The following is a 14628-nucleotide window of genomic DNA, read 5'->3' on the forward strand; positions in this document are numbered from 1 at the left end:
TGTACATATGGAGGGGGAAAGGGGGAAATCCCCTGAAAAGACTTTTTTTTTTTAAAAAATGGGTTTCTCCCCCCGCCCCCCTTGAAAAAAAGGATATGAAAAGTTCAAAATGCACATAGAAATTATCGCTGGCATGTAAGAAACAGAAAAATATTTGCATCATTGTCGTATGACCAATGTAACTTGAGTTGTACCCCCAAAAGGAATGGTCGGCATGGCACTGATTGAAGCTTCAAAATGCAGCGGTACCTTGAAATGACTATAGCTCAGAAACTAAATGCCCTAGAGATATGAAAGATATACGCAGAATGAATCACAGATTCAGATGATATATAATTTATGCACATTTGGCGTACATATGGAGGGGGAAAGGGGGGAAATCCCCTCAAAAATACTTTTCTTAAAAAAATGGTGTTTCACCCCACCCCCCTGAAAAAATGTCAAAATGCAAAATTTATGCAAATTTGGTGTATATATGGAAGGGGAAGGGAGAAAACCCAAAAAAAATATTTTAAAAAAAATGTCCTTGCACTTTGGCACAAAACGACACCTACGCACAACATTCTCGGACGAAAAGCTAGAACGCAGTGAAAAATGGAACGCAGATTCTTGCAGCTGCTTGACATTCTATTTTTATACAATGCAGGGTAACCTATGTTCAACCTTGTGGAACCCTTGTGCTAAAAAAACAAAGGTTTCCTTCAGTGCGCTTCGAAATTCCATTCTCACAATGCAGATTCAACAACCAGTCTTCCCCCTCCCCCCACCCACCACCCCCTGCTTGCGACCTCACGGAAAACTTCCATTTTGACATCGGATACTGATAAACAAGCTTCCTTCGAAACTTAACAGGAGGGAGTGAAAAAAGCATTGCTTTAGAACAACAAAGCCGGTCTTCCTTTGTCGGCAAAAATTTGACCTTGAAAGAGACGCAAAAGAGAAGTCCCTTTTCCCCTCGATTTTCATGAAAAAAAAAATGCAAAAAAAAAACATTTATGTTAAATACATGTGTTAGGAACAATATAAAAACATCGGAATTCTAGCCAAAAATAGAAAAGTTATAACGTAAAAACTACGACCTTGACACAGGGTATCTCGATCGAGATACTTGGGACCATGAGGCTTACTTTTGGGTATCTCGATCGAGATACTTGGGACTCAAAAGGTTAATTTAGCCACATAAACCTAAAATAGGTTATAACAAGCAAACTAGGTTATTTTAGGCACTATAAAACTTAGTTGTTTATTTTTTTTATGAAACGCCGATATAACTTATTTCTTATTTACCGGTAAAGGAAAAAATAGGGTAATAACCTAAAATCCGAGGTGTAGACATAATCTAACTCCACCGACAGTAAACAAAAAGAGCAGCTCTCTATTCAGCTCTACCTCAAAGAATTTCGAGTTTGAATTGTGTCATGGTTGACCACAACATTTGTTTCTTAAATTGAATTTGTGCATGTAAGCAACACCATCTATTGAATTTCTGGGGTTACTAAATGTTTCAGGTACAAATGGAGAATGTTGTGCCATGAAGTTAAAATAAGATATATATACATGTAAAAACAAGACAAAAAAAAATCTTGTTTGAAATGTATGCGCAGAAAAATACTATAAAAAAGTTTTTGAAAGTTCTCAGAGCTATTGCATGAAATTTGATATTGTCCTGGAGTAGTGTTCAAATATTTGTGTTACTATGACGCTTGTAGTTTGAAAACATGACCATTATATGGCTCAGTTGTCTATTTACTTGGGCAAAAGAAACAGTAAACAAAACTTTGTTACAATGTACACAACTGCATAATTCTCTTTATATTGAGGAAAACACAAGGGAATAACAATAATATTGGTAGCAATAAAACAGTTATAACAGAAATATCTTTTCAAAATAGATTTTGCTCTCGTGAACATTTATGCAAAAAAGTTGCTGAAGAAGGTCATGGCTAAAGGGTTACACAACTGTTGGGACTGTTTCGGATAAAAAAAAAAAAAAAAAAAATAGAGGGTAATTCTAAGTCTGTACAAGTTACTTGGAGGCTGTGGAAATATTTTTAAAACATCACATTCATCATAATTCAGAAAAAAATACACTTACGATGTATACCCTATCCAGAGAATCTCGGGAGCTAGTAAATGAAAACAAGTCTCTGTACAAGAAGTGACACACGAGATCTCTGAATGTGTGAGAAATGAGTGCATGAATGAAGAAATCAGCTACCAGCTGGTTCCAGCAGCATGCACTGCTTTGCTCTCTCCCCTTCCCTACCATTATGCATGATCTTGTGCTACAGATTTCAGAGACAATGAAATCCCAAACCAAACACAGTTTGTCCTTCACAGGATGACTTGTGCAATTCCTCAGTTTCTGGCAAAAACTGCTCTGGATTAGAACACGTGAAATCACACTGACTAACATATTCAACATGGTTACTCAACACCTTAGGCAAATTCTTAATCTGTAATAAGAGTAGACGGCATAGGTCACACACAAACAATATTACACAATAAAAATGATATACCTACAATGACACTGAGACAAGAATAGACTCTTTATTGCTCATGAATAAAGGCAAGGAAATAAATTTCTACAAAGAGTCTGTTACAAAAGATGTGGAGCAGTTACAGATCTTTGTGCTACCAGGTCTTTATATGATTAACAAAGTTATGACATCTTCCAGCACTCACTGGGTGATGCTAAGGCCTACTCAATACAGCTCTGCTGTGCTAGGTATAATACAGTTTCACAGGAACCATTGTGGTACTCATATTTGGAACACACATTTTCTTTGTTCTTCTAAGACTAATGTTAATAGGCAATACTGAAGGCACAAGCCTAACCTTTACATACTACCAGCTGGAGGTTGGACAATTCTACATAATTTGCAGTATGTGTATATTATTACCCTGCATATTCTGTTGTAAATATTTTAACACGATTAACGGCTGGCATTCAATCACTTTGCAACTTCAACAATTGACAATTCAAGACCACAGCCTTTCAATTTCTTTTTTGTTGATGATTTGATGAATATTTTAAGTTTATGATTTTGCTAAACACTAAGGATCTAGACTGGGAAGTCGATAAAAATCCCTGAAGAGGGGTAGCAGCCTCTTCAGTACTGGCCTAGAGTCAATGAGGACATCAGTCCAAAAGAGACTAGAAACAGACAGTCACAGGCGGGTAAATGGAAAATATTGTTACCAGTTATGGAAGTTGTGTATATGTAAGTAGAGGAGCATTACAAAGAGTAATTGGAAAAAAAAAACAGTTTTGAATATAAATTGTTGTTAAAGAGCTGACTAATTGTCAGAAGTTGGATCTGAATGTCAGGAGTCAATGTAGAATGCAGGAAAATTTAAATCCAGGAACATAAAATAGAGATTCCACTGTTTATTTCCATTTCAGTATTTTATTACAGTATCTTTTTTGTTGCAGGAGCAATGGGACAGGGATTGGTCTTCTGGAGGTGTTCTTTAAAAGTTGAAATGCCAGCATGAATATCAGCCTCTCTGCGTTCTCTAAATCTTTGTGCACAAGTCCAAGGAGGGGATGGGTTATGAGTAGGGATGAACGATATCAGAAATTTGATATTGCAATATATCATCTCCATGATATATATTGCCAAATATTGTGATGATATATAGCTGACATGATATATATCACTAAAATATTGTGATGATATATCACTAAAATATCATGATGATATATATCATCACGATATTTGGTGATATATATATATATATATCACAAAATATCGTGACAATATATCACTGACATGATATACACAGTGCGGCAATTTGAAATCAAGACTGATTTTTTCCTTCGGTAGGTGGCGCCACTGTGCAAGCGTTCTGTGGTGTGAACAACTGAGGGGTATCTCATGAACAATTGGTGCAGGAGCTCGTTGACCTTGAGTGACATTGCCACATGTGGCATTGTTGAGTGTGGGCACATGTCGTGAAAGTGCGTTGTGATTTCAACATGGAACAAAGAGCAAACATCATGTTTTGTGTGTGCCTCGGTAAAGCTGCTATGGAAACAATTCACATGTTGCAGCCAAGTGTATGGGGACAATTGTTTATCCCGTATGCATATATTTGAATGGCACAGGTATTTCACATGAAGGATGGGAGTCAATTGAAGATAACAAGTATCCGGATGCAGCAAGGACCGTGAGAACACCAGAATTGGTTGAGAAAATGAGGACTGAAATTACAGACACTTACTGAAGACCGAAATTACAGACAGACACTTACTGCTGTATTTTATCTTGAGGTTATGAAACATTTGATGCAATGAATAACACATGTGATGTCAGAGTATCGGGATGATGGCAGCTGTTGTCTGCAATGCCCCAAGTCATAAGGCTGTGATTGAGAAGGACTTTTTGACCCAAAAGAGAATCCGTATATTGTTGCATTCTGCCTATTCACCAGATCTGGCCCTGTGTGATTATTTTCTATTTCCTAAACTAAAATCTGCACTCAAAGGTTTGTACTTTGATGACTTACCAACCATCAAGAGGGCTATGACAAGGATTTTCAACACCATTACACATAACGAATTCCAGCAATCCTTCCATGCACTGGTAAGCAGGGCGCAATGATGTGTGGATGCAGGAGGGTCCTACTTTGAATGATCCCAGGTAAGTAACTTTCTATGAATACTTGTTTATTTTTTACAGCACCAGTCCAGATTTCAAATTGCCACACTGTGTATATCGCCAAAATATCATGATGATATATCGCCAAGACAATATATATCAACAAAATATCATGATGATATATAGTCTAGTTGATATTGCCTGAACAATATTTTTTTCAATATAGCGATATCAACCAACACTAGTTATGTACGAAACTCTTGGACTACATGCTGAAAATAAGTAGTCAACTTGCAAAAAGACTAAATTTTTTGGGAAGAAATGGTAAGAAGCCAAAATTTATGTTCTTGTGTATTTTTAAATACTATAAACACTCTGAATGATGCATTACAATGTTGGTCATGTCAATTTATACACCTCATGTCTTTTCACACAAATCTCTCTTCCCCAATGCTCTTTGCAGTAATGACCATATTGCAATTTGTAATGTATCAGTATGCACAACTTGTAGTCAGTTTATGGTTTCATGATTGGCAAGAGTTTCATTAAGATATACTCAAGTAGGATATACCACCACACAGGACTTTAGTAATCAAACAACTGCATAATTATATTATGTTACTGATGAATTAAATAGAAAAAAAAATTGCATAAGCCAGTGTAGAACCTAAGGGACACAATGTTTCTTCACCAGTCTCGCAATGATAAGCTGCCTGGCAGGCCTTGGTTTTCAAAGGCTGTAGAACCATGAAGTTTTGAAGAATATTGAAATATTGGTAAAACCCAAAATGATTTTGAAACTGGCAGCTTTCTTGTACTTATTGTCATGACATACTGTCAATGTACTGCAACTTATTATGTATTTTAATTCTTTAAATTCCAAAATCTTCTTAATTAGCATATTACCTACCAACATAACATATCTCTTAACTGCATCACCAGATTTCCATTTTAGTAGGAAAGAACAATGGCACACTAAAGAATATACTGCCATGAGACTAATTATATATACTCAATATACAATGCATGATGTACGAGATCAGGAGCAATCACACCTGCGTCAAATTTTCTTTCAAGACAGTAATTTTAGTTTTCACTCTATGTGAACAGTTCTAACAGACTGCAATGCACTGTTACAGAAAAATGACTTTCTTGTATCTTTTCATTAACAATTTCCTAAAAATGTATTTAGTCAGTATTAAGACACTATGCTCACAAAAGTGTCACCTATTGTAAATGTTACATTACATTCCAAACAAAATTTCTAATCTAAAAATAGCCTGTTCTCTCAATTTTCAAAATATACTTTTGCAGTAGTAAACACACATGAAACTGCAGGTAATGTATAAAATAGTCCTTCAAACTTCTACCAATTCTTTTCTTTCACGACACTTAAGATCCATTTTTTTCCAGTAGGTTTTTAACAGTAACTTCTACATTGAAAACACTACTTACAAATGTACAAGGTAGCTGTATTTTTGCTAATACTTCACAGTCAGTTGTCTTCCTGTTCTAAAAATCTGCCACGTGTCAACATTAATTTTTGGATTATGTATACTCTATGCATGTTACAACAGTACTACAATGTGATCTGAATGTCCATACTTAACTATCTTATACATACCACAGTGACTTTTCATACAAATCTTTAAATTATACCATGCTAAAGAGGGTCATAAAATCTCAATGGTCATAAGTCAATAAATATAGGACTTTAAAACTCATAAACACTGGTATACTATACAACACAATTCACATAACAGGAACTTTATGGATTAAAAACAGTCAACATAACAGATACGTACAGGTGGTTTAACCACGACAAACTTATAATCCATAACAATTGTAAAATTCCTTTCTATTTTGCACAACATGTCAGCTTGTCTTTACAGTCAATAGGCCAAATTGTACACAAAAATTACCTGTAATTCCTCCACCATAAAATCTTGCTACTTTTTTGTGTTACATTCATTAATGACTTATGAACATCTACACAATATCAGGAAGAACAAGAGCTTGCAGTTCTGTACATCAGTCATGATGTTCCTTTTATGAAAGTAAAATCTAACTTCTTGAGCCTATCTGAAGGTATAATATTTAATCAATTCCAGTCTTATGACTAGATAAATAACCAAGTTGTCTTTTGCACAAAATGTGCAGCATTCACAATTCAGAGGGCTTCACATCCTTTCACAACATTTTTATGATGTCTTTCTGGTTGTCAAGACGTGACACTTACTATAAAGCCAACGACTCAGGAATCTTCATGGGTGCCTGTTTCTACATCATCAGAACCTTTACTGCTGCTTTCTGCGCAGGGGCGTACACGGTCCATTGCTTCCCGAATCTTCATTGACATGAGTTGGTATTTCTGCCGAACCATTTTCTTGTACTCCTCCTCTTCTCGATCCAGAATCCTCAAGAAATTGTTCAACTCCGGAAGGGTGAAAGCTTCCCACTAGAAAAGAAAATTTGAATTAAAATCAAAGTTCTGCACAAAGGGGCCAATACATATCTTGCAATTATAGTCTCAGAAATCTTACAACATCAGATTGTCAAAGCTGTTAAAACTAAGCCTGAGGTAATAGTGATAGTAATAGTAATATCTGTTCAAATTTAATTAGAGATGCTGGTTTCATACTTTACTTGAGCCTAGATATCACAGGGTTCATAAAATATTGTAAATTTTTTAATATCCTGGAAAATTGATCAAAATTGCATTTGTCATTTATTTTGCACCAACAGCGGATTTTTTGTTTAAATGATTATATCTTATTTGTGAACCTATAAATCAAAACTGGGGTGTAATGATATGACATAGTTGCAATGGATTACTTGTACACATATTCAGTGGCACAGGATGTCTTTCATTCTAGGGCAAAGACAAACACAGAAAGATCTCAATGCATAAATCCCTTTGTAATCTGCCTACAACAGAAAACTACCACTTGGCTAATTGAATTTGAATGAATGCAGGATGTCAGAATTTTACTTCCTGTGAAAGTTCTTGCCATTCCACTCAGAATAAATCAAACATCAACCTTCTACTACAAACAGTTCTTATTCAATATGTTTTCTTGTATATATTCTCAAATTTGAAAAGCCTGATATTTTTTTTTTAAAATTGAAATTGATTTTAACATTAGAACTATGGCAGTGGTCATTTTGACAATTTGCATCTTGCTCCAATCTCAATAATTTGTAAAAGATGTTTGAAATAAATTTACTTTCCCTATTTCCATGAGCTCTTTTAAGATATTGAATTTACTTCCCACTTTCTTATTGCAAAATATGAGTTTTAAGTTTACAACCCTAGAACTATGGTTAGCAGTAATTTTGACTGCTATAAGCAAAACACATATTGGTTGTAATTAACATACAGTCAGCATGTTTGATCTTCTGCAAAGGTTTCTGTAACCTTGAAACATCATCTGTGCAGGCTTCCTACACTTTCAACTATCCATATTTATTCTGCCACTGCCATGGCAATAAAGGCCATTTCACCTTTTGACTGATTGATTTTGCTTTATTTTACTTCACTTTTTGTGCCACTTTTATCTAATTTGTGAAGATGGGGATGAGTGGTAATATGATGAAATTGATGAATGGGCACTCACAAACATCCAGGATTCGAACCCGGGACACCTGGCATCATAGCACGATGTGCTAACAACTCTGCCATGGGGGCTGGCCCTTTCACCTATGACAAGATAGAAGACATAATGGAAAACAAAAGGAAGAGAGCATACATTATCATAATGGGGGATTGGAATGTAGTAGTTGGAGAAGGCCAGGAGGGAAGCACAGTAGGAAGATATGAACTAGGGGAAAGAAACGAGAGAGGTGAATATGATGATCAACTTCTGCAAGATGAACTCACTCGTTGTTGGAAACTCTCTTCCAACAGCATACAAGATACGCATGGGCATGCCAAAAGGACAGCAGAAGATATCAGATAGACTACATCCTGGTACAAGAAAGATTTAGAAACTGCCTCGGAAATTCAAAACCCTTACCAGGAGCTGACATAACATGTACTAGTAATGGGAGAGATAAATTTAAGTTTAAAGAGGATAAAAAGAGCCCAGAAAATAAAAGAACCTAACATCGAGAATCTTAGGGATGAAAAGACAAAGGAAAATATTTGAAGAAGAGTTTAAAGAAATTGTGGTTGAAGTGAAAAGCACGTTTAAAAACAGTGACACTATCTGGGAAGGAATAAAAGTTTGCCTTAACAAAGCTGTCAAAGACACCATAGGGTACTGGGAAAGAAAGAAATGCAAGTAAGCATGGATCACAGAAAGTAGGCTCGAAAAAATGGAAGAAAGAAGATGGAAAAATATTTATACACAAGAAGGAAGAAGAAAAACTGAGAACTCAATATCCAGCTAAGAAGGGAAACAGATTAAGGCAAAAGAGATGGATGAAACAAAAATGCAAAGAAATAGAGGAGAGGAATTAGAAAAAAAGAGGGAGATTTGACCTGATGTACCATGGAATTCAATGCCTAGATTTTTCAAAAAGGAAGTGGGAAGCTATGTGGATGATAGAATATGACAACAGAAACAAAATTACAGACAAACAGAAAATATTAAGAACATGGGAAGAGTATGTAAAAGATCTATATGGGAAAGAAAGCTGACCGGGCACTATATGCATAGAAAAAGAAGTTGAGGTATCTGAGGATGAAAAAAGGCTACCTATCATGATTGAAGAATCTGAATTGGCACTCAAAGAAATGAAGAACAGAAAAGCAACAGAAAGTGACCAAATTCCGGTAGAACTCATAAAAAATATGGGTGAAGGAAAGAAAGAAATGCTACACTTGTGTAATGAAGACATCTATACTTTATAATGAACAGAGAGATAGAGGAAGAACAGTTTGGATTTAGAAAGGGAAGAGGTACGAGAGATGCCATAGGACTACTGAGAACACTTAGAGAAAGATACCAGGAAAAAGGTAAAGAAATGTTTGTAGCAATTGTCAACTTGGAGAAAGCCTATGATAGAGTGAACTGGACCAGGCTTTCAGAGATCCTGAAAATTATTGGTGTAGATTGGAAAGAAAGGATTATCTGCAACCTATATATGAAACAATGTGTAAAAGTGAAAATAGGAGACGAAATGAGCCAGGGAAGTATAATAAGGAGAGGGTATGGGAAGTATAATTAGAAGAGGGGTATGACGAGGAAGTTGCCTTTCCCCTACATTATTCAAGATCTATTTAGAAGAAATAGTCAAACTGCTTCCAAAGCAAGGGAGGAGTAGCAGTAGGAGGAAGGAAAATATTGTTTATAACATTTGCAGATGACATGATCCTGCTGGCAGAAAATGGAAGAACATTAAAGGTCATGCTAGCAGAAATGGATACCATTGTGAACGTGAACAGTTCAGGATGTAAATAAATGTAAATATGACGAAAGCAATGGTATCGGAAGAAAGCAGAGGAAGGCAAATGTGAGTATCAGAGGTAAGAGAATCGATGAAGTAGATAGCTTTAAATACAGTACAATTATATAGTGTCTATACATTTTAGTGATATCATGACAAAATACATTTCTTTTGCATGTTATATGAAGCAATGCTAACAGTAGAAGAAAGAACAGCTGTTGTTTGTGCTTGTCTGCATGGAATGATGTATGAACAGGTGCAGCCAGATTTCACTTGGAAATTCAGAAAACCAGCCCCCCACCCCCTCCCCGGCTGGCTATTAAGAACCTGGTCAACAAATTCAAGCAAACAAGTAGTGTTGTGGATGAAGAACATCCTGGAAGGCCAGCCATAACACCACAAATTGTGCAAAGTGTATAGGACGTGATCACACGTAACCCCACCACATCAACCAGGAGAGACTGTATCCATAATCCCATCACCTAGCAACTGTGGCTCATAGCATGGTGGATTGGAAACACCAAGCTCCTTATTATGCACCAACAGGATGGGGCACCACCCCATTTTGCCATCATCGTTCGTGATCACCTAAATGAAGGTTTCACCGGTAGATGGATCGGTTGTGCCACCCCCCCCCCCTTCTCGATCTGACCTCCTTAGACTTTTTCATTTGAGGGTTTATAAAGTCTGAGGTGTACGAGGTGAAGATCCACAGCATAGCCCAGTTGAAACAATGCATTACGGCCACAGTTGCCGAGATTACACCAACTATGTTGGAGAAGATGTTTTGGGCTGTGGCAGATTGCTGGCATCTGTGCCTAGACATGAGGGGTGGTCACATTGAGTTATACTGATTTTGTGTCCTACTGTGATGTGTGTTTCAGTACATGTTGTATTTTGTACAATAAATCCTGTTCATGCAGAAATGTATAGTGACTTTATAATGACCCTGTATCTTGGATGCATCATAAGCAATGATGTGAAATGCAGCCAAGAAATAAAAGTAAGAATAGTGAAGGAGAAGGAAGCCTTCAATAGAAAGAAAAATATTGTCTGTGGAAAAAACTAATGAAATGCTTTGTATGGAGTGTAGCTCCATATGGTGCAGAAACATGGGCACTGAGAACAAGTGAGAAAAAGCAACTGCAAGCTCTGGAAATGTGGTTATGGAGATGAATGGAATGGGTGAAATGGGACAGAAAAAGTGAGAAATGAAACAGTGCTAGAAAGAGTTTGGGAATAGGAATCAATGCTGGAGATAATCATGAAGAGAAAAAGAAATTGGTTGGGCCACTGGATAAGAAACTGTATCCTAAGGGATGTTATTGAAGGAATGGTTGAGGGAAATAAGATTCCAAATGATTGACGACATCAAAATAAATAATTCCTACGATGCTACAAAGCGAAGAGCTGAAGATCGAATAGCATGGAGGTTGCAAGGAAAGACCTGGGCAGAAAACAATGAATGAATGAATGATGGTCAAATTGACTGCTTGTTGTAAATCTAGAGTGGTAAATTTTCCAGTAGTTCTAGTGTGTGAAAAAAAACAACCTTTTGACAGACCTACAATATTCGTATTGCACTTAAATTCAAGTATGTCATAACTCCATATGTACATAAAAAAACAAACTAAATGATGCAAAATGAGATCTGCTATCGCAAAAGGAGCTGCTGGAAACAGCTTTCACACACAAACTGCTGGGGTCAGCCAGAATTTAAAGGTTAAGATATGACCACTTATATCCCGTAAGGCCATAAATTTGTCATTCTCAGAATATAAGTGAATTAACTATGCTCATAAAAGATCTCCCATCTTAAAGTTTTCCCAAGCAATCATTGCCAAACTACTTTTTCTCAATATGCTAATAAAAGAACAATGGGTAAAGACAGTGGGGTGGGGGTAGAATCTACTCATTGTGTTGATTACATCCACTATACTCTGAAAAAGAGTATTTACATTATACCCAGAGTATATACCTGAAAAAGCAGCGTATTTACAATTTTATTTTGGAGAGCTAAGTTCTTCCTTCATTTCAGCAGTTCATTGGTATTTCACTGCTATCCACACATTCTTGTGCAGTTGATTAAATAAATTAATCTTTGGGGAGTGTTGCTAATTAGAAAAGTTTCACTACATTCTGTTTATTCTGAGCACTAGACGAAGAAAGATAATGGATGTTGATTGCAATGAATGAAAAATACACTAACGTACCTTAATTCAAAAATGAAGTAATTGTAAAAGTTAAAAATGTATTTGAAGAAACATGGGACTTTAAAAATGCACTTAATACAAATGCAAGCCTCCTTCTTCACTCAACTTTTTTTCAATGATTTCTTTCAACTTTTACAAACTGTTTACTTGTTTATGGATTAGGACAGTGTATTTACTTTTCATACTTAGCTTTTCAATTAAAATCCTTTGGGTGGTGTCCAGAATGCCCAGAATATGGTGAAAACTTTCCTAGTTAGTAGTTGTTGTTGTTATGAACATTTATTTCATTTCAGATTGTAATGATAGAATCACTACATGATCCTTTAATATTAGTGCTTATGCATGTTCGTGCCCTTGCGAACAATCCTACTCCTTTTCAAGTTTTCAGTTCAGATCTATGGGCAAATTTCTGATGGAGTTTCTGGACAGTTGTGATAAACATTCTCCTTGACCTTGAGTTTTCTTCTTCTTCTTCTTTAAAAAAAATACTATTTGTATTATCGTTTTGATACTATGTATTCGCCATTACATAACTTGGGGCAATTAGCGACAAGTAGTGGTTTGCCCAGATCGATGAGTGCTACCGGATGGGAGCTCCAAAGTTTGAAAAAAAAATAATAATATTGAAATTCCTCTATTTGTTGCTTCCAAAAATGGGTACACATCGACATGTTTACCTTACCGAATGAAAGACTTGGAAATTCTGAATAAAACGAGCCCTCATTGGCATTTATCGTGTTATTACAACTTTTTTTTATTATTTTTTTTTTTTTTAAAAAAAAAAAACATTTTCCAACATGTTACATTTTGCTTAAATGAGCCCCCTCCTTGGGGGATTTCCATGCATGACGAATATTTTGTCATCCACCTCGAAATGGTTAAGAAGAGCGTTCCATCGCCATAAAAGAATAGCATTGATGAAACTCCTTACAAGAAGACTTAAGTTACAAAATTACAATGAATTACAACAAACACGTTGGCACATTAAGACTTACAAATTAACCCATGGCTCGACAGCCCTCGAAGGGCATTGGCCTATCTCCTGACTGCCAGTCTCCCTCACACAATCCTGCCTAGAGGTATGGATATCTTCAACTGGTAATGGGGTGATGTGGGGTCAGCACATCGAACCCCCAGTGGTTATAGGAGATTTCCAAGACTGGGTTAACGCTACTCACTCGTACTTTCCAAATTTCTCCATGATAGTGGGTTGCCACCGGTCCTATACACAGGCTAAAACCCCAGAGACTGAACCCAGGTGGACTCAAACTAATGCCATCCCACAGTCAATCTAAAGCACAGCACCTCAGACCACATGGTCACGGAGGAGGACATGCAAGGGAATAATTAATAACCAAACATTACTGGTATAGGACACTTCTCTCACCACTTCAAGAATGAGCCTCACGTTTCAAAAATTCCTCAGGTTAAAAAAATTTCCCAATCAGGTAAATAGAGCTTACAAACACATGAAAAATCATCATCTTCTTCTAAGGGAGGGGGTGAAGATACTTAGCCTTGCACCAGTGTATTACAAAATGAAAGAAGGAAGGAGAACTGCCACAAGTTCTATTCTAGAGCTGCACCCATCAGCTCAACTGGAATGAGTGGATACAGAGGGAGCGATATCCAAGTGGGGAGCCAATTAGATAGAAATAATACCAAGGAAAGCAATTAAAGACTAACCCCCACTCCCCCCCTTAACCCTACCCCACCAAGAAAACCTAAACCTAACCCCCAAACAAAACCCCACAAACATCTAACCAAACCCCCCTAAACTAAACAACTAAACAAACCCCTAAACCCTATAAAACCTAACTAACACCCCCCCAACACCCCCCTAAAACCCCCACCTAAACCCACCCTAAACCTAAGAACCCCACTAAACCCACCCCACTCCCATAACCCCAAGGAAGCCATTAAAGACCCTAAACCAGCACAACCAATCTTTGCAAAACCAAAGTCCGGTAAAGTGCATTCCTCGGTAATCGAGCAAAAGGCAACCTGGAGCATTTGATAATGGATTTGTAACGTAAATATGTATTTACGAAGGGGAGGGGGTGTAAATAAAAGTGTACATAAAAAATATATCCCTGAGATGTCTTCATTGTAACAGAAACACACTAAGAATAAAGCTATTATTTACATAACTAATATGTAAATTTGAAACTTGCATGTTACAACACACAACCAGCATTTAATTGCATTACGTTCTCTCATCTAGATGTTAATCTAACAACAAGATTTACAAATAATCAAGTTATCAACTGTCTGGTAATATCGATGGAAACAAATTAACAAGGGCCACAAAATGAAAATGTTTTCTTCTAAAGGAAAAATCTTGAGCTTATACAAGCATTGTAACCTAGTATATGAAGAATAAACCTTTTATTAAGGTCAAATTGAGAGTTTCCTTTACT

At 36.5% G+C, this 14628-nt stretch overlaps 1 protein-coding gene across 5 annotated transcripts in view; it reads right to left on the reverse strand.

Moving 5' to 3' along the window:
• Nucleotides 1-2520: 2520 nt before the first annotated feature.
• The window catches only part of LOC145984153 (ras association domain-containing protein 1-like), a 356774-nt gene continuing 344666 nt past the window's right edge, over nucleotides 2521-14628 (reverse strand). For all 5 annotated transcript variants that reach the window (XM_083117632.1, XM_083117628.1, XM_083117629.1 and 2 more), the window contains one exon: nucleotides 2521-7062. In XM_083117632.1, the coding sequence (XP_082973758.1) occupies nucleotides 6859-7062 (204 nt within the window). In that variant the 3' untranslated portion in view covers nucleotides 2521-6858. The remainder of the gene's footprint in view (nucleotides 7063-14628) is intronic.

This window comes from Lepisma saccharinum, chromosome 2, assembly GCF_977018435.1.
Source record: "Lepisma saccharinum chromosome 2, izLepSacc3.1, whole genome shotgun sequence".
Classification (NCBI taxonomy): Eukaryota; Metazoa; Arthropoda; class Insecta; order Zygentoma; family Lepismatidae; genus Lepisma; species Lepisma saccharinum.